A 20,800-nucleotide genomic window follows, 5' to 3' on the forward strand; every position below is an offset into this window, starting at 1 on the left:
GTATGAGAAATGATCCATGTCCAATGGCTCGCTGTGGATCTTGATGGCCAGGGGACAATGTTGCACAGTGGGAGCAGGCTGTAGAGGACCTTTTGTCTTCCAGATGTTTAGCCTCAGGCCCATTCTTTCTCACACTCCATGAATGTGCGATGATAGTTTGGAGTTCGCTGTCCAAACCAGTGTGTGCCTATGCAAGTGTCGTCAACCATGCTGCAGCTCTGACAGAGGTTGGGGTGATCTTGGTTCTTGACTGGAAGTGACATAGGCTGAATAGTTTTCCACTCATTCTGCAGAGTATCTCCACTCTGGCGGGGAGCTTCGTGGAATGGGGTAGGGTGTTGTGGTGAAGAAGATGGAAAAGAGCGTTGGTGCGATGACACAGCCTTGCTTGATTCCAGTTTGCACTCGTGGTAGATCACAGCATGCACGCCATTGTGCAACAGATAGAGGGTGATGATTAATTCCTGTGGGCAGCCAAATTTGAGGAGGACACTCCATATCCCTCCCCATCAATAGAATCGAAAGCCTTTGTGATCAATGAAGGCCATGAGTAGAGGTTCTCTATATTTTCTTGGACATGAGGTAAGACATATGCACTCACTATATGCATTTAATTTGGCAACCTCAAAAGAGCTCATTGCACCTGCACAGGCTAACAAGTAGCCATCCAGTCTAAACCCACTCTTGGCCTATAGCCTGGTTGGTTACGATACTTCAAGTGCATGTCCATGTACTTTAATGTTGTGAGGGCTTCTGCCCCTCCCACCCTTTTTATAGGCAGTAAGTTCCAGAATCCCACCAGCCTCTGGGGGAAATCTTCCCCCTTTCAATTCTTTCTAAACCTCTTGCTATAATATGCTTTCAGAAAGCTGGAGAGAATGGGAATGCACCCGCCCTCTGACAGACAGCATTGTGAAAGCTAGAACTGAACTTCTATTTGATTTATTTTGGACCTGGCCACATGAACGATGTGGGGATTTTTTCTCCCCCTCTAATTTAGGTCTTGTGTTTTACTTCCTCATTAAGACAGCAGTACTTCAATTTTAAGCTTTACTAAGGTTATTTTTAAACTTTCCTTTTCTCAGTAAACATTCAGTCTAATGGGTATATGCACACTCTAATATAAAGCAGTGGCATGCCCTTTGTATAGTAAGTGGTTTATTTGTCCTACACTCCAAACTAAACCCTTGTGACCTGGTTTTGGTTGATGTGAAGTCCAGGTTTTTCCCTCTTGCCTCAATTAATAAAGTTTTGGGTTTTTGCTTCAGTATTCAGAGAAACCGAAGCCCAATATTTACAAGAGGGGGTGTATTTGTTGGGGTGAATCTTGGAAATGCGTTTAGTATCTTTTAGTCCGTTTATTGACTAAGCAGTAATATTAACTTATGGCTACTGCATAATAGTTTCTTAAATATTACTATTTGCAACTTTTATAGGAAGCATCTTAAACATATGACCACTATTTGGTTTGGCTGTACTCTGGTACATATATATATCCTCAGTATAGTTGCATCATACTTTCTTTAATAAATACCACAATGGAACAAAATTTTACTGTATTTAGTATCATAGCAAGTCTCAATGTCCAAGGAATTTACATACAATTACCTTGAAGTGAACCACTAGAACAGGCAATGAAGGCTTCAACTGAATATCATCAAAAGGATAACACCCCCTTCTTACTCAACAACAAAGGTAATTATGCTCCTTTTTTGTTTTTAATATATATTCTATGCTAGTTTCTCCCCTCCCACTGTACTACAGCATGGTTTCACTGGCATGAGGCATGATCTCCTCTCTCTCTCACTCTCTGGTATCATGTGACTAGCAGGTTGTTATTCACAATTACAATGAGCCTCATCTTGTCCACGACAGGCATTTCCAACAGGGCCCTTCTTGAACTGTTTGGATCGTCAACCAGCTTACTGGGTAAACCTGCTGAATTATCTGTTTGTGCAGCAGGTGGAACAAAAAGCAGCATATGCAACTCTGTATGGGACATTTATTTATTGGTTGTATTAACAAACTCTTGTTGAATTCTGACCAGTTTAAGTTGGTCATGTGAACAGTGCTATTAGTGTTACACTCCAGTTAGGGACCATTAACATTTAAAAAGAAATCCAAATACCTCATTTTTAACCAGTAAAGCTATGCTACAAGATTTCACTTTTTTAAAAAACAAAACGTTTTTCTATATAAAAGAATTAAACAAAAAAAACCCACTGTTAACAATATGGTTTATAACGATGGATGTTATGCACTCAGGTTTACTTTTTACACCTCCTCCTCCTCCCCCCACCCAAAGAATTCTCTTATAGGGCACATCAATCTTAAAACTATTTTTACTTCTGGTGGCAACACCGATAAGTATGCCACAGTGCTCTGGAGAATTCTCTTCTGGATGCCCCATTCCCAGTTCTGGTTATCTTTCAATGCTTCCATGCTAATTCAGCCGGTTACTTTCTTTTGCAATAAGAAACTGTGAGGCCCACTGTGGATTCTCCTACTAGCTTCAGACTAATTAATCCTCCAGCTTCTGCTGCCTCAAGATTCAAACTGAGATTACACCTTACCTGCGTTCCATGCAGTCAGTAATGATGCTGGTTCTTTACTCTGCTTACAGTGCAGATCTAACTTGTCATTTGCTTTGGATTACTTCTCTGAGCTGCAAACTGCACGAGGTCCAAAATACAACTCTAGTATTGCTGAAAAAAGACATTTTGTCAAAGCTTTTTGTCTTCCACTCATCAGGAAAACAGCAAGAATAAGTGAGAGCATGTACACGCATTGCACCTGTTTCGGCTAAATAAAATAAGTGATAGCCATTTGCTGGTTCATTCCTCAGGGCAATGTCTTGACTAATCAGTCAAGCTGCCTGATTTAAATTTCAAATAATGCTAGGCAGTTAACTGTTGTCACCATTAAACTGGTGCATTCTCCATCACACTGCCTCTAAGGGGAGGCTGTGACGTAGTGGTATTGTCACTGGATTGGTAGTACAGAGCTGAAGAGAAGTGGAAATATGATGAAATTTATACTCTTTAAGGGGGGGCGGAGCAGGTGAAGCTGGCTAGAAGGCCAGCGATAGGTGGGACAAAGGAGAGATTGACAAAGATGTCATGAACTAAAGGACAAAAGGAATGTTAATTGTGATGGTAAGGGCTGAAAAAAGGTGCTGATAGTGGTGCAAAGGTAAGAAAGCAGAATGTGATAATAGCAGAACAAGGGTGGCATTGTGTGAAAGAACAACATGGAACAAGTAACAGATGGCCCTTTAAGGGATGGGGTGGGGGCAGGGGGTAGTGGTGGGGTGGGGGGGGGGGGGGAGGGGGGGGTGGGGAGGATAGAAAATAGGATAGAAGGGATTTTAAAAAAAAAAGGGATAAAACTATGGATAAAAAATAAAAATGAATGTAGAAAAAAGGGGATTAAAAAAGGGCTGAGGATAGAGGAGAGAGTTCATAGTCTGAAGTTGTTGAACTCTTTTAAGTCTGGAAGACTGTAAAGTGCCTAATTGGAAGATGAGGTGCTGTTCCTCCAATTTGCATTGGGCTTCACTGGAACATTGCAGTAGGCCAAGGATGGACATGTGGGTATGAGAGCAGGGTGGAGTGTTGAAATGGCAAGCGACAAGGAGGTCTGGGTCATGCTTGTGGACAGACTGGACGTGTTCTGCAAAGCGGTCACCCAGTCTGTGTTTGGTCTCTCCAATGTAGAGGACACCGCATTGGGAGCAGCAAATGCAATAGACCAAATTGAAGGAGGTGTAAGTAAAGTGTTGCTTCACCTGAAGGGGGTATTTGGGCCCTTGGACGGTAAGAAGGGAGGAAGTAAAGGGGCCAGTGTTGCATCTTCAGCAGTTGCATGGGAAGAAGCATTTTCTGTATTTTGAAAGGGATGAGGTGTTGGGGGTGATGGAGGAGTGGACCAGGAGGGAACGGCCCTACGGAATACTGACAGGGTGAGGGGAAGATGTTTTTGGTGGTGGCATCATGCTGGAGTTGGTGGAAATGGCAGAGGATGATCCTTTGAATGCAGAGGCTGGTGGGGTGAAAAGTGAGGACAAGGGGGACCCTATCATGGTTCTGGGAGGGAGAGGAAGGTGTGAGGGTAGAGGCGTAGAAGGTGGGTTGGACACGGCTGAGGGGTCTATCAACCGCAGTGGGTGGGAAACCTCAGTGAAGGAAGACATGTTTGAAGCACCATTTTGAAAAGTGGCATCATCGGAACAGATGCGACGGAGGTGAAGGAACTGAGAGAATGTGATGTAGTCCTTTGGGGAAGCAGGGTATGAGGAGCTATAGTTGAGGTAGTTGTGGGAGTTGGTGAGCTTGTAATTAATATTGGTAGACTGTGTCTCCATTTCTGGTGATAGATTGAGGTCAAGGAAGGGGAGGGAAGTGTCGGAGATGGACCATGTGAAGGTGAGAGAGGGGCAGAAATTGGAAGCAAAGTTGATAAATTTTTCCAGGTCCAGACGAGAGCATGAATTGGCACCAAAACAGTCATCGATGTACCAAAAAAAGTTGTGGGAGGGGGCCTGAGTAGGACTGGAACAAGGAAGGTTCTGCATACCCCATAAAGAGACAGGCATAACTGGGGCCTATGTGGGTATCCATAGCCACACCTTTTTATTTGGAGGAAGCAAGACAAGTTTAAGAAGAAATTGTTTAGTGAGAGAACAAGTTCAGCCAGACGAAGGAAAGTTGTGGTGGATGGTGAATGTTCAGGCCTCTCTTCAAGGAAGAAGCGGAGAGCCCTCAGACCATACTGGTGCAGGGTGGAGGTGTAGAGGGATTGGATGTCCATGGTGAAGAGGAGGTGGTTGGGGCCAGGGAACAGGGAATTGTTGATATGACGTGGGCATCTGACGAATCACGGAGGTAGGTGGGAAGAGACTGGATGAGGGGAGAGAGAACGGAGTCAAAATAGGAAGAAATGAGTTCCGTGGGACAGGAACAGGCTGACATGATCAGTCTACTGGGACAGTCCTGTTTGTGGATTTTGGGAAAGAGGTAGAAGCTGTTTGGGGTTGGGAGACTGGTTGGAAGCAGTGGAGGGAAGATCTCCCGAGGAGATGAGGCCAGTCTTGGAAATGATGGCTTCATGTTCGGTGGTGGGGTTACGGTCCAGGGGGAGGTAGGAGGAAGTGCCTGAGAGTTGGCGCTTTGCCTCTGCGAGGTAGAGGTCAATATGCCAGACAACAATAGCACCATCCTTGTTGGCAGGTTTGGGGCCTGGTGCCAAAATTGGGAGAGCTGTCTCTCAGACTAGTCAAGCAACTGCCTGACATAGGCATCCCCATGGAATCATGCCTTACCGATCATGTCCCAGACTCCACCATCGCCATCCCTGGGTATGTCCTGTCCCACTAGCAGGACAGACGCAGCAGAGGTGGTGGCACAGTGGTATACAGTCGGGAGGGGGTTGCCCTGGGAGTCCTCAACATTGACCCCGGACCCCATGAAGTCTCATGGCATCAGGTCAAATTTGGGCAAAGAAACCCCCCTGCTGGTTATCACATACCACTCCCTGTCAGCTGATCAATCAGTGCTCCTCCATGTTGAACATCACTTGGAGGAAGCAGAGGGTGGAAAAGTTGCACAATGTATTCTGGATGGGGGAAGTAGCCACTACTGACCAAGCTGGCCGAGTCCTAAAGGACATAGCTGCTAGACTGGGTCTGCAACAGGTGGTGAGAGAACCAATGAGGGAAAAGCATACATGACCTCAACTTCACCAACCTGCCTGCCGCAGTTGCATCTGTCTGAGACAGTATCTGTAGGAATGACCACCGCACAGTTGTTGTGGAGACTAAATCCTGTCTCCACATTGAGGATACCCTCCATTGTGTGGTATGGCACTACCACCGTGCTAAATGGGATAGATTTCAAACAGATTTAGCAAGACTGGCCATCCATGAGGTGCTGAGGGCCATCGGCAGCAGCAGAATTGTACCCAACAACAATCTGTAACCTTATGGCCCGGCATATCCCCCACTTACCATTACCATCAAGCCAGGGGATCAACCCTGGTTCAACGAAGAGCGCAGGAGAGCATGCCAGGAGCAGCACCAGGCATACCTAAAAATGAAGTGTCAACCTGGTGAAGCTATAACATGCTGTTTGGCACACAAGTGCTGTCTCTAAGCAGCAACTGATAGAGCTAAGCGATTCCACAACCAATGATGAGATCTAAGTTCCGCAGTTCAGCCACATGCAGTCATGAATGGTGATGGACAATTAACCAACTCACTGGAAAAGGAGGTTCCACAAAGATTCCCATCATCAATGATGGAGGACGCCTGCATATCAGTGCAAAAGATGAGGCTGAAGCAATTGCAGCAACCTTCAGCCAGAGAAGCCAAGCGGATGATCTATCTGCCTTCTCCAGAGGCCCCCAGCATCACAGATGCCAGTCTTCAGCCAATTCGATTCATTTCACGTGATCTCAAGAAACGGCTGAAGGCACTGGATATTGCAAAGGCTATGGGCCCTGAAAATATTCCAGCAATAGTCCTGAAGACTTGTGCTCCTGAACTTGCCTTGCCCCTAGCCAAGCTGTTCCAGTACAGCTACAACACTGGCATCTACGCGGCAATGTGGAAAATTGCCCAGATATGTCCTGTACACAAGCAGAACAAATCCAACCTGGCCAATTACCACCCCATCAGTCTACTCTCGATCATCAGTAAAGTAATGGAAGGGGTCATCAGCAGTGCTATTAAGTGGCCCTTACTTAGCAATAACGTGCTCACTGCCACTCAGTTTGGGTTCCGCCAGGGCCACTCAGCTCCTGACCTCATTACAGCCTTGGTTCAAACAAAAGAGCTGAACTCCCGAGGTGAGGCAAGAGTGTCTGCCTTTGACATTAAGCTCGCATTTGACCGAGTGTGGCATCAAGAAGCCCTAGCAAAACTGGAGTCAATGGGAATCGGGGAAAACTGTCCACTGGTTGGAGTCATACTGAGCACAAAGGAAGATGGTTGTGGTTGTTGGAGGTCAATCATCTCAGTTCCAGGACATCACCACAGTGTCCTCAGCCCAACCATCTTCAACTACTTCATCATAACCTAAGTTCAGAAGTGGGGATGTTCGCTGATGATTGGTGCTGAACATTGCACATTTGCGTCTCCTCAGATACTCAAGCAGTCCATGTCCAAATGCAGCAATGCCTGGACAATATCCAGGTTTGGGCTGACAAGTGGTAAGTAATATTCAGGCCACATATGCCAGGCAGTGATCATCTCCACAAGAGAGAGTCCAACCATCTCCCCTTGACATTCAATGGCATTACCATCACCGAATTCCCCCACTATCAACAATTTTTGAGAGTTGCCATTGACCAGAAACTGAACTGGACTAGCCATATAAATACTGTGGCTACTAGAGCAGTGATTCTGCAGTTAGTAACCCACCTCCTGACTCCCAAAGTCTGTCCACCATCTACAAGGCACAAGTCAGGAGCGTGATGGAATACTACTCACTTGCCTGGTTGAGTGCAGCTCCAAGTACACGAAACTTGACACCATCCAGGCAAAGCAGCTTGCTTGATTGGTATCCCATCTACAAACATTCATTCCCTCCACTACTGACGCACAGTAGCAATGTGTACCATCTACAAGATGCACTGCAGAAACTCACCAAGCCTCCTTTAGACAGCACCTTCCAAACCCACGACCACTATCATCTAGAAGGACAAGGGCAGCAGATACATGGGAACCCTACCACGTGGAAGTTCCCATCCAAAACACTCACCATATTGACTTGGAAATACATTGCCATTCTTTCACTGTTGCCGGGTCAAAATCCTGGAACTCCCTCCATAACAGCACTGTGGGTGTACCTACAACACATGGACTGCTGCAATCCAAGAAGGCAGCACATACCACCTTCTCAAGGGCACTCAGGGAAGGGCAATAACTGCAGGCCTAGCCTGCAGTTCCCACAACCCATAAATTAATTAAAAAGAAACCAGAGACCACTTGGCAACCAACCAGCACGTTCATCTCATACAGTATGTAAAGTTATTGCTTCCCTAACATTAGTATTCTTGCGATTGTCCTGATGAGTGTAAGATGAAAAACTTTTACACTATCTTTTTTCAGCAGTACTCAAGTTCTGCACTACCAAATCACTCTCAGAAAGCATCCAGATAAATTGAATCCAGCAAACCTTCCTAAGCTCCACCCATCTGGGATGTCATCCATCTGACCTTCAGTTTGATTATCTCCCGCTTCATGGGTTTCACGACCTTTTGGGGTGTAGTGAATACTTTTGAACTAAGTTAGCTCTACCTCTCAAAACAAAAACATCTCTCTGGGCTGCGATTCGTCTTGCAAGCATTGCAGACATCATGTAACCAACTCTTTTAGCTAAATAAGCCCACCTGTTTTATAGCTCCATCTCTTCTCTTCTGACTTTACTAAACAAACATAGTCATCTTTTTGAACTGTGATTTCTTGATGTTTTCTGGCAATCTGTAAAGCCTTGCATTTTAATTACTTTGCATTCCTAGCTGTTAACCTCTTTAAGGCAACGTGACTCCAACCTTTTAAACGTAATAGACTCCAAGCTTGCTTTAATTACATGTATCATTTTTTAATAGATAAACTTTAATTCCTGAAACTAAAGATGATATTCAAAAACATGTGAACCATGAACTAGATATTGGCAACAAAGGGTAAACTACTTATTCCAAAACTGATTTTCACTTGCACAGTTTAGGCTTCTGAAGGTTAAAAAATAAAGTGAAGTGATGGCATTGATTGTGAATGGTTGGAAGATAAGTTAGTGTCTTGTCGAGTTTTTCCTTCTACTGTGACTTTCTGACCTGACCAAGAAGATCCATCATAGTTATTAATCAACCTGCTCAGTATATTTCCAGCCAGATTGCATTGGGCATATCATACAACACTGAACGTGGAAGGGGTTAAGGAAGAAAATTAAACTGTTCCGTTGCCAGTTGGCACCAGTGTTGGCTAACGATCTGTGTGGACTTCTTGGGAAGGGGAGAAAGAACAGTGCCCATGATGTAATGCAGCTGGTAATGTCGCTAAATTAGTTGGTCTTAATCCCTGGCTTGCACATGAGGTTTGGGAGGTGAAGAGGGGCTGGAAAGGGTTGGCACCACTGATGGTAAAACTGAAACCCATGGGAGTAAAGGGGCAATGGCAGCATGAATAGGAAATTGGATAATGGACAAAGGCAGAGAGGAGTGGAGAAGAGTTATTTTTCAAACTGGAGGGATGTTCATAGTGGTATCTTCCAGGGGTTGGTATAGGATTCCTGCTCTTTTTCAAGATGCCTCCATGTATATGCAAGGTCGTTAATATAAGTTCGAAGTTTGGAGGTGGTATGAAACACGGAAGTATAGTAAAACAGTGAAGAGGATAGTAAGACAACAAACTGACAAAATGGGCAGGTGAACTTTAACTCAAAGGAGTGCAAAGGTGTGTTTTGGTAGGAAGCATGAGAAGAGGTAGCATGAACTAAATGGTACAGTTTTGAAGCGGGTGTAGGAACGAAGACCTGGGCGTGTATGTAGACAAACCTTTCAAGGTGACGGGGCAAGTTGAGGAGGCTTTGTGAACAGAAGCATAGGGTACAAAAGCTAGAAAATTATAGTAAAAACTTTTATAAAACACTGGATAAGGCTCAGCTGGAGTATTTCTTCTGATTCTAAGCACCACGCTTTTAAGAAGAACATCGAGCCTTTAGAGAGGATGCAGAGGAGATTTACTAGAATGGTACCGGGATGGGGGACTTCAAGTTATGTAAAGAGACTGGAGAAACTAAGGCTGATTTCTTTGAGAGTAGAGAAGGTTATGGAGAGATTTAATAGAGGTTCGTGAAGGGTTTTTGATTAGAGTAAATAAGGAGAAACTGTTTTTAGTTGGAGAGGAGAGACTTTTTTTAAATTCTGGTTATCATCTGAAAAGCATTATCTTATAGAGTTGGGGAAGTAAATTGAATAATAACCTTCAAAAGTGAATTGGATAAATACTTGAAGGGAGAAAGTTTGTACGCCTACAGTGAAAGGGCAGGCGGATGTGACGGTGAATGGGACTAAAGGGTTAGCTCTTTGAAAGGGCTGTCACGGGAATGATGGGCCAAGGCCTCCATCTTGCTGTATCATCTATGAAAGCATTCGTGAATCTGTTCTAATGAAAATGAAATGCATCCATTATAGGCACCAGACTGCCCTTTGCTTAGCTGTATTCAACAAGCTGCTTTTAAAATTTGTATTTTACATTGCTGAATTACAAGGGGGGGGAGGGGGGTGGTAAATGGTACCTGGCTTATAAGACTTAAGGTTTGTATCTGTACTGAACCTGGTAATTATGCCTCAGCACTGACATTCATCACTTTGCGACTATTTTCCTGTTGAGTCTGGTACACCCAGGTACAGGCTGGGATGGAGGGTGAAAATGTGTATTCTGAGCTCAAAAGGCAAATTGTACTCTTGAATGTTACAATTACAGAGATTATGATGTTTTGGGACTGTGCCTTTAAGGTAAAAAGGAAGAATGAAGGGAGGGGTCACAAGACCTGCTCTGAATTATGCTGACAACAAGCCTGGGTCGCTTGGCTGTTAAAGGGAGCCTCGGTGTTTTACTGAGGTGCTAGATATTCACACCTGTAAACACAGTAATAACCAGGGAAGCTGTGCTGACGATCGATTGACCATTATTCTCCAAGTTACTGGGTGTTGTTAGGATGGCATGTTTTATAAATGGCAATACTTTAAACTGTCTATTTAATTCTTGATAAAATGAAGTTGTGGATCTGGAGAATACTAATCGGCATTTCTACCTGGATACAAGGCCCATGTGAGTCACTTTGCTATGAAGATGGGCTTTGATAGGGGGAAGAGTCCATAAGAAGCCATTGTAGGATTGAGTTGGAGGAATTCCTAAAAAAAAAATACCCTGAACTGTTAGGCTCTGTCTTCAAGAATGCAAGCAGAGAGATAGAGACAGCAAGTCCCTATTGTTCACCATACAAGATGTAGGTGGGAACCCATGCTTGGGATAAAGAAACCAAGTTCATGAAGGGTTTAAACACAACTGGGAGATTCCTCTAGCTTTGGCTAGAGGAAGGAGCTACAATTCATTTCTCAAAGTCAGTTTGGGGAATAGAAGTTACCTGGGTGGGACAGGAAAAGGAGCTGAGAATAACCTTGGACTGGTTCTTGAAGAATGAAGTTTCCACTTGAAGGACAGTGAAGTATAACCGTATCGGGGGATTTGCGGTCATTGTGAAAGGTAAACTACAGAAAGGATCCCCCATTTAAGAGTATAGGTTGCCTACTGAAACAGTGTTTAGTCAATGTTGCTTTTAGTTTGTTGCAGTAGAAGCCTTGACTTAACCTTGTCATGTGATCCTTCCAGTCAGTCGCTGGAAGTTCGAATTTCTTTTTAAAAGTCTCTACAAGGATCATGAAACAAATTTGACACAAGATAGCTATTACTATTTTAATGCCTATGTAGCCAAAAAATGCCTTTTGAAATAATTTTAGTGCATTATGTAATTGACAAGTGTTTTCTTTGTCCCTTTAACCATCACCACAGGAAAAGCTCTTACAGTAGCAGTGCCAAACTTTTCACTTCATGCACCAACAATCCTTATGGCCTGGTCTTGATGCAACTGACAAATTTGTTTTTTTTCATTCGTTCCTCAGCTTATTGGGGTATTGGCTTGTTAACCACTAAGTAGAACATCCTGTTAAGGGATGTTGCTTTTGTTATTGATTTTTTCATGGCAATTTGAGAACAAACCATCAATCTTGTAGGTCCAATTTTTACGCTGCCTGTTGATGGGACTCGTGATTTTGTTTGTGCTGTGGTTAAGCAGTTTGGAAGCAAGAAAAGCCACAGTGCAAGGATGCAGTTAGTGTTTCTGCTTGTCTGTGATTGCGCTAACTCGAATCAATGCTAAATCCCATCTGGTCTTGTGCTGTGTGGTAAAGTGAAAAGCATTGGGCAATTACCTGGGTATCAAGATTTTCTTTAGTGTGGGGAAACCCACAATTCTTTCACCTAACTAATCTCATGTTACCTAGTGATAGCATATCTTGCTTTGGCAGACTAATAATCAGTATAGTAATCAGTATATATTTACTTTCCCACCTCTGAACTCTTCTCTCTTCAAGGTAGGTAGAACCCACCACTGAACATCAAGCCACTGTTTCCAGGACTGTCACTGACCTCATCTCCTCTGGGGATCTCCCTCCCACAGCTTCCAACCTGATAGTCGCCCAACCTCGGACGGCCCGCTTCTATCTCCTACCCAAAATCCACAAACAGAACTGCCCCGGTAGACCGATCGTCTCAGCTTGCTCCTGCCCCACAGAACTCATTTCTCGTTATCTTGACTCCCTTCTCTCTCCCCTTGTCCAGTCCCTTCCCACCTACATCCGTGATTCCTCTGACACCTTACGTCACATCAACAATTTCCAGTTCCCTGGCCCCTACCGCTTCCTCTTCACCATGGACATCCAATCCCTCTACACCTCCATCCCCCACCAGGATGGTCTGAGGGCCCTTAGCTTCTTCCTCGAACAGAGGCCCGAACAATCCCCATCCACCACTACTCTCCTCCGTCTGGCTGAACTTGTTCTCACGCTGAACAATTTCTCCTTCAACTCCTCTCACTTCCTCCAAATAAAAGGTGTGGCTATGGGTACCCGCATGGGCCCCAGCTATGCCTGTCTCTTTATGGGGTATGTGGAACATTCCTTGTTCCAGTCCTACTCCGGCCCCCTTCCACAACTCTTTCTCCGGTACATCGATGATTATTTCGGTGCCGCTTCATGCTCTCGTCAGGACTTGGAAAAATTTATTAATTTTGCTTCCAATCTCCACCCCTCCATCATTTTCACGTGGTCCATCTCTGACACTTCCCTTCCCTTCCTTGACCTCTCTGTCTCAATCTCTGGTGATAGACTGTCCACCAATATCCATTACAAACCCACTGACTCCCACAGCTATCTCGACTACAGCTCCTCACACCCCGCTTCCTGTAAGGACTCCATCCCATTCTCTCAGTTCCTTCGCCTCCGTCGCATCTGTTCCGATGATGCTACATTCAAAAACAGTTCCTCTGACATGTCCTCCTTCTTCCTTAACCGAGGTTTTCCACCCACGGTCGTTGACAGGGCCCTCAACCGTGTCCGGCCCATCTCCCGCGCATCCGCCCTCACTCCTTCTCCTCCCTCCCAGAAACATGATAGGGTCCCCCTTGTCCTCACTTATCACCCCACCAGCCTCCGCATTCAAAGGATCATCCTCCGCCATTTCCGCCAACTCCAGCATGATGCCACCACCAAACACATCTTCCCTTCACCCCCCTTATCGGCATTCCGTAGGGATCGCTCCCTCCGGGACACCCTGGTCCACTCCTCCATTACCCCCTACTCCTCAACCCCCTCCTATGGCACAACCCCATGCCCACGCAAAAGATGCAACACCTGCCCCTTCACTTCCTCTCTCCTCACCGTCCAAGGACCCAAACACTCCTTTCAAGTGAAGCAGCATTTCACTTGCATTTCCCCCAACTTAGTCTACTGCATTCGTTGCTCCCAATGTGGTCTCCTCTACATTGGAGAGACCAAACGTAAGCTGGGCGACCGCTTTGCAGAACACCTGCGGTCTGTCCGCAAGAATGACCCAAACCTCCCTGTCGCTTGCTATTTTAACGCTCCACCCTGCTCTCTTGCCCACATGTCTGTCCTTGGCTTGCTGCATTGTTCCAGTGAAGCCCAACGCAAACTGGAGGAACAACACCTCATCTTCCGACTAGGGACTTTACAGCCTTCCGGACTGAATATTGAATTCAACAACTTTAGGTCATGAGCTCCCTCCCCCATCCCCACCCCCTTTCTGTTTCCCCCTTTGTTTTTCCAATAAATTATAAAGATTTTCCTTTTCCCACCTATTTCCATTATTAAAAAAAAAACCCACTAGAGCTATACCTTGAGTGCCCTACCATCCATTCTTAATTAGCACATTCGTTTAGATAATATCACCAACTTTAACTTTAACGCCTATGTGTTCTATTGTACTATTGTCGTTGACATCTTTTGATGATCTGCTTCTATCACTGCTTGTTTGTCCCTACAACCACACCAACCCCCTCCACCTCTCTGTCTCTCTATCTCTCCGCCCCCCACACACACACCTTAAACCAGCTTATATTTCAGCTCTTTCCTGGACTCGAACTCAAGTTCTGTCGAAGGGTCATGAGGACTCGAAACGTCAACTCATTTCTTCTCCGCCGATGCTGCCAGACCTGCTGAGTTTTTCCAGGTAATTCTGTTTTTGTTTAGGTAGAACATTTGCCCTATGAAATCTGCATATGAGCCAAATTCATGCATTCCTACAGCGGTGCAGTGCAAAGTAGTTATGTGAGTGACCATTTGGGTGATTAGAGCACTTTCCAGCGAGGAGTTTGCAATCCCAAGAGAAGGATGATAGAATTTAAATATGATGCTGTGCTCTGTAATTGAAGTATAGATTAGGCTGTTGTTCATTTTGCTTCCCTCCATGTTCTTGTCTGCCTGCAATGACTGAGAATCTATATGGAGCATCATGGATGTGAATCCCTATCTATTGCTCCATTCTGTGGCTTGTATCAATAGCAAAGTGCCAATTCGTCTTGTTTCTTTGCAGCAACTGAGTAATGGGAACATATTCCAATGTGGTAATGAAGAAAGTTCCTGAATGTCTAACCAGCTGAGTGTAAACCTTAAAAAATGGCAGAGCTGCTTGCTTTTTCCACCATTGCATTGTTATGCCATATGTTGTAGGGTGGCTGAGTGGTACTATTAGTGATAGAGTTGATATACAGACACTTTTTGAGTAGAAACATTAAGTTTATTTACAATATACGCAGCAGCAACTACATGTGTGCTTTCAACTCCAACTCTGTCTCTACACCGACTTCCGAGGTAGCCTGCACTACTCTCCTATTGGTTACTACAGATCATGTGATCTTCCTTAACAAGTATTATTCTTAAAGGTACATTGCAAACTAAATAAAACCATAATTACTACACTGTACTAGTCTAGAGTTCACTTTTGCTCGATATCTTGACTGTTGTTTAGGAAACCTTTCTATGACGAGATTAAATGCCTGAAAAGATTACTTCTTGGATAATGGAGTCTTTCTGAAATATTGAAGTTGAGGGCTATAAGGAGCTGGCATGAAAGAGGAGTTGAGGCCTGGGGTAGATCAGCCATGATCTCAACCAGTGATGGGGCAGGCTTGAGGGGCCGAATGGTCTACTCCTATTTCTTATGTTCTTATTGGGGCTCTGGTTTCTGCATTCAGTGTATTAACCCAATAACCAGAATGTTAATGCACCGAGTTGTGATTATAATTATTATGTGCGCACATGGCATCATTCTGTTTCTTTTTTTTAAAAAGTCATGCTTGTGTTTTTACTTTTAGGTTTGGTGCTTGGTCAAGTCAGCACTGTTCCTACAGTTCCACTTGGTTCTACACTAGTGACCACTTTGCCTAACACAACTGATGGCATTAACATTACCAGCAGCACGACACAGGGAATTAACGCCACATCAGCTCACTTTTCAGGGACAGTCACATCCATTTCTCCAAACTGTACAGTTTTAAACATCTCTAATTGTGCTGGGTGTTCTCCAGGGCATTTCTCCAATAATGGTAAGTGGCTTTGGTGTTTCTATAGTTAGAAGTTTTGCCCAAGTCTTAAAGCAGCAATGTACTTAAAATCTTTGGTCTTTTTTTCCCCCCCCTGTGGAATGAATCTTGGGGCGGGATTTCCCACCTCTGCAACCCCCCCCACCCCCAAAACCAGGCTCATCTGTTCCCACCGAACCTCCTGTGGCAGGTCCTGATACGACAGGACCAGGAAAATCCTGGCCTTGGTCTTTGGTGCACGGTTCCAGCCAGTTCCATCATCTTGTGCTATCTTTGTTTAACGCATGTTGTATGTGATGATGCATCTGTTGGTATACTTTTTACTGTGCCTGGATTCGCAGCTGTAATCTGTTTGGATCATCCTAATGCAAATTAGTACCACTATGGAAATCCAATCCTCAGTATTATCACCGGGATGTGAGGAGTGTGAGAATTATCAAGCCCTACTACTCCACAGTCTGTACTGTTAATTTAAATGCTTAATTTACTCACCAAAATGGCCAGTTGTGTACCTATACCTCTAGCACCCAGAAAAAAAGGGACGCTGGTCAGTCTTCTTTCAAAGACTCAGAATGATTTAATTTATTTTAAAAGCAAAACTTGTTTTAACAAGCTGCAAGTACTGGTTAACACACTTGCAATCGAGTATAACCATCTCTTCCTGAAGAATTCCCCCAGCTCGTTCACTTGCATAATGGAGTCTCTCTGCAGGGATGGGTGTTATAAACTAAAGGGTAACGTTCACAGGGCCTCAATCCTGTTGACTTGGAGTTCTCTCACATAAAGACAGGCTGCTGATCCCAGTGGATGCCTGGGTGTTCTTACCACTGGTTTCAGTCTGCATTTGGACCTGCAAAGCTGGTTACGCTCCGGTGAGGGTTCTCTGGTTGATAGCCACACAATTTCAGGCAAGTTAGAGAAAGGGGGCCAGTCGAGGTAGCCTTCTTTCCTCAGCTTGGTTTCTAACCAAACTGCCTTCAAAACAAAGGCAAAATACTGCAGGTGCTGGAAACCTGAAACAAAAACAGAAAATGTTGGAAAAACTCAGCAGGTCTGACAGCATCTGTGGAGAGAAAGACAGAGTTAATGTTTTGAGTGCCTATGACTCTCCTTCAGAGCTATCTAGTTCTGAAGAAGAGTCGTACAGTCTTAAAACATTAACCCTGTCTTTCTCTCCACAGATGCCGTCAGACCTGTTGAGTTTTTCCAGCAGTTTTTGTCTTTGCCTTCAAAACAAGCAGGTTCACAACTTAAGTTTTTTTTTCTCTCTCTCCCATGCCTTTTTGTCACCCAGATTTTCATTATTGATTTGCTTTTGCAGTTCAACACAAACAAACAACTCCTTCTCAAGTACTGTACAGGCCAGGTGATTTCTTGGAAAAGGCCTGCTTGTTTACAGTTCCAAGGTGAACTTATGACGTTTTTTTAAAAAAAAAAATCCCAGGTTAGCATCCACACATCCAGATCATGACAAATTCTTCCATTTTGTAAAAGAAACTTCAGTCTTGAGCGATATGATTCTAACATCAGAAATATCTACATGCATCCCCAGATTTAGGAATTCAGGATCAGGAGAAGTTCATTCAGTTCCTTAAACCTGTTTCGCCAATCAATTAAATCATGTATTCCAGTGCGAATTTTAGGTGGTTTATGGGACAACAGGAAGCCTGACTTGCCAAGCTATTTTGAATTTGATACACTTCTGCTGTTAACTAAGGTTTATGAATGTCCTCGTTTATATTATTGAGTTTAACTAAAGTGTTTATATTTCATGTCTAATGTGATGGATATTTAAGTATGGCCATAACTTTTATTTTTTTCACTTCTTCAAGGGTCCCTGAACTGCTCCTGCTGTTCTGATGGGTTCTGCCTTGCCCCAGATGATTGTCTGATGTGCCCACAGGGTTATTACCAGTCTCGGGCTGGACAGATGACTTGTTTGCCTTGTTCAAAAGGTGCTTATACGAAGTAAGTACATGGGAGAAATACCAACAATTGGACATTGGGCTCCCTTTAATATCTTCACAAGTGGCCCTTCTTCACGGGTGGCTCTAGGCACTGAGTGGCAGGTTCTTTGACCAGACGGGCAATGTAGTTGAGCCCAATCCTAATCTCCTCTGACAGTTAACCTTCCTTCCGCAGTGACATTGAAGCTTTGCACCCACCAGATGAATGGTCAAATGAGCACCATATCATCATTTGTCAGGGTTTATCCAAATGTTATAGAAAAAGCTGACTAAATTTCCAGGTTTTAATAACAGAAAAATAGCCAGACTTGCATAGACTGAGAAGTTGGAAAAGTGAAAAAGGAACAGTGAACTAAAAGGTTGCTTAATTATGTGCCTTCAAGTTGGAAGGCAGGAAAATGTTTGCTAAACCTTCGTCCCAGAGCAACTAAATTGATGACTAGACATGTGAATGTTTGAGAGGAAAGGGGACTACTGAAGAGTACAGGAGAGCTGATGGTGATAGTCCACTAGGGGTTAGCAAAATGAATAAAACGTTGTACCGATGCATCCAGTCTACAACCCATACCATTACCCAACTAAGATCAACCAACCCTGTACAGACTAGGAACTGAATCAGACACTAACTGGTCTCACTATCACAGAATCACAGAATTGTTACATTGTAGAAGGAGACCAATCGGCCCATCGTGTCTGCACTGGCTCCCTAAGCATTTTAACTTGGTGCCAATCTCCTGCCTTTTCCCTATAACCCTGCACATTGTTTCTATTTAAATAATCATCCAATACCCTCTTGAGTGCCTCAATTGAATCTGCCTCCATCGCACTTCCAGCCAGTGCATTCCAAACCTTAACTATCCGTTGTGTGTAAAAGTTTTTTCTAACCTCACACTTGCTTCTTTTGCAAAATACTTTAAGTCTGTGCCCTCTCGTCCTTGATCCATTTACGAGCAGGAACAGTTTAGAAACAAAGAAACATAGAAACTAGGAGCAGGAGTGGGCCATTCACCCCTTCGAGCCTGCTCTGCCATTCATTATGATCATGGCTGATCATCCAACTCAATAGCCTGCTCCCACTTTCTCTCCATATCCTTTGATCCATTCGCTCCAAGAGCTATATCTAACTCCTTCTTGAAAACAAACAATGTTTTGGCCTCAACTACTTTCTGTGGTAGCGAATTCCACAGGCACACCACTCTCTGGCTGAAGAAATTTTTCCTCATCTCAGAGTAGGGGGTTTCTCCCTATCTACTCTATCCAGACCCCTCATGTTTTTGAAAACTTCTATCAAGTCTCCTCTTAGCCTTCTCTTCTCCAAGGAAAACAGTCCCAACTTCTCCAACCTTTCCTCATAACTGAAGTGTCTCATCCCTGGAACCATTCTTGTAAACCTCTTCTGCACTCTCTCCAATGTGTTCACATTCTTCCTATAGTGTGGCGCCCAGAACTCTACACAATACTCCAGCTGAGGTCTAACCAGTGTCTTATATAAGTTCATCATAACTCCCTGGTCTTGTACTCTACGCTCCTAATAATGAAGCCTAGAATACTCTCTCTACCTGTCCTGTCACCTTTAATGGCTTATGTACATCTACACCCAGGTCTCTGTTCCTGCACACCCTTTAGAATAGTATCTTTTATTTTATATTGTCTCTCCATGTTCTTTGTACCAAAGTGTATCACCTCACACTTCCCTGCATTGAACTTCATCTGCCACCTATCTACTCACTCCACCAATGTGTCAATGTCCTTTTGAAGTTCTACACTGTCCTCCTCACAGTTTACAATTCTCCCAAGTTTTGTGTCATCTGCAAACTTTGAAATTGTCCCCTGCACACCAAGATCTAATTTTTTTGAATATACCAGTAGCTCAGTTGCATGCTAGCTTTTCTAACTGATCCACTGGAAGATCTGTATTAAACTTCCTTTTAGTGGGAAACCTTTAGTTTACTGTGCGTGTGACACTGCTTTGCGATCATAAACGTTGTTCTTATACTCTTCCATCCATCACAGTAGCTTTAGGACCTGCTGCCTTTGCTTAAGTGTTTAATGGGCATTCGCGGGACTGAAACAGATGACAGGAAGTGAATGAGTAATGTGGATCACAGAGAGCCAATTAACACACACACTTCCTGTAGGAATGTGAACTGATCTAATATCTAAATGGGGTCATGACTGTTTTAGGAATTTGAACTTTTCTTTTCCTGTGTTGGCTACCATTTAAAAAAAATACATTCCAGCCATGTTCGGTGTACTGAATTCTGGGAGGGTCTAGACTGTTCATAATGAAACATTTTACTACCATGGTAGACATTGCTGGGACCCCTCACAAGTTGATCAAAAATGAAGTCCGAACTGTGGAAATGGGGAAACAGATGATTCAGTCCATCTGCTGCTGGAATCCTCATCCATACTTTGTTACTTCAAGGCTCAACTATTCTAAACCCCTCGTAGCTGGCTTCTCATCTTCCATGCTTCCTAAAGTTGAGCTTATCCATCTATCCTAACTCAACCAAATCCTGTTCACCCATCACTCTGATGCCTGCTGTCCTTTAGCTCTGGACCTGGTAACACCTCTACTTTTTTCATTCTTATTTTCAAATCCCTCCCCAGCTATGTAACTCCTACAGCCCTACAACTCTAGGAATGGAGCAACACAGAGTTCTTAGTCATCACTCCACTATTGGCAGTCATGCCTTCAGCTGTCCAGGCCCTAAACTCTGGATAAAAGCAAAAAACTGCAGATGCTGGAAATCCAAAACAAAAATAAAAATACCTGGAAAAACTCAGGAGGCCTGTCTCCCAACTATACACCCCTTTTAAGGCAACAGTCCAAAATACATTTTAAATTTAAATCATCAAGCCAGCAAGTCTACCACAGCACCCACTTGACAGTGGAATTCCAAATGCTTTCCCCCATCTTTGGTTACTGGATACAGCAGAGTTCTGCAAAAATGGCTGGAGGCATCATTTTACATGGTCCTCTTAGATCTTACCTGGCCCCCAACATAGCCTTCCATTCTCTTATCTGTAAATCTCATTGTTCGATATGTCTTTGGAAATTTACTTTTCCCACAATATAAAAATCTTTCATGTTGCCAATATGGTCAGTAGCTTTGGGGGAAAAATAAACATACAGCTCAGCCTTGCTTA

At 44.0% G+C, this 20,800-nt stretch overlaps 1 protein-coding gene across 2 annotated transcripts in view; it reads left to right on the forward strand.

Moving 5' to 3' along the window:
- The window catches only part of LOC121283113 (proprotein convertase subtilisin/kexin type 6-like), a 50,796-nt gene that overhangs the window by 11,514 nt on the left and 18,482 nt on the right, over positions 1-20,800 (forward strand). The window contains exons 2-4 of one of the 2 annotated variants that reach the window (XM_041197235.1): positions 1,565-1,695; positions 15,453-15,683; positions 17,513-17,648. In XM_041197235.1, the coding sequence (XP_041053169.1) occupies positions 1,635-1,695; positions 15,453-15,683; positions 17,513-17,648 (428 nt within the window). In that variant the 5' untranslated portion in view covers positions 1,565-1,634. The remainder of the gene's footprint in view (positions 1-1,564; positions 1,696-15,452; positions 15,684-17,512; positions 17,649-20,800) is intronic. The other variant, XM_041197244.1, reaches the window with a different exon arrangement.

Source organism: Carcharodon carcharias, chromosome 1 (assembly GCF_017639515.1).
Source record: "Carcharodon carcharias isolate sCarCar2 chromosome 1, sCarCar2.pri, whole genome shotgun sequence".
NCBI lineage: Eukaryota > Metazoa > Chordata > Chondrichthyes > Lamniformes > Lamnidae > Carcharodon > Carcharodon carcharias.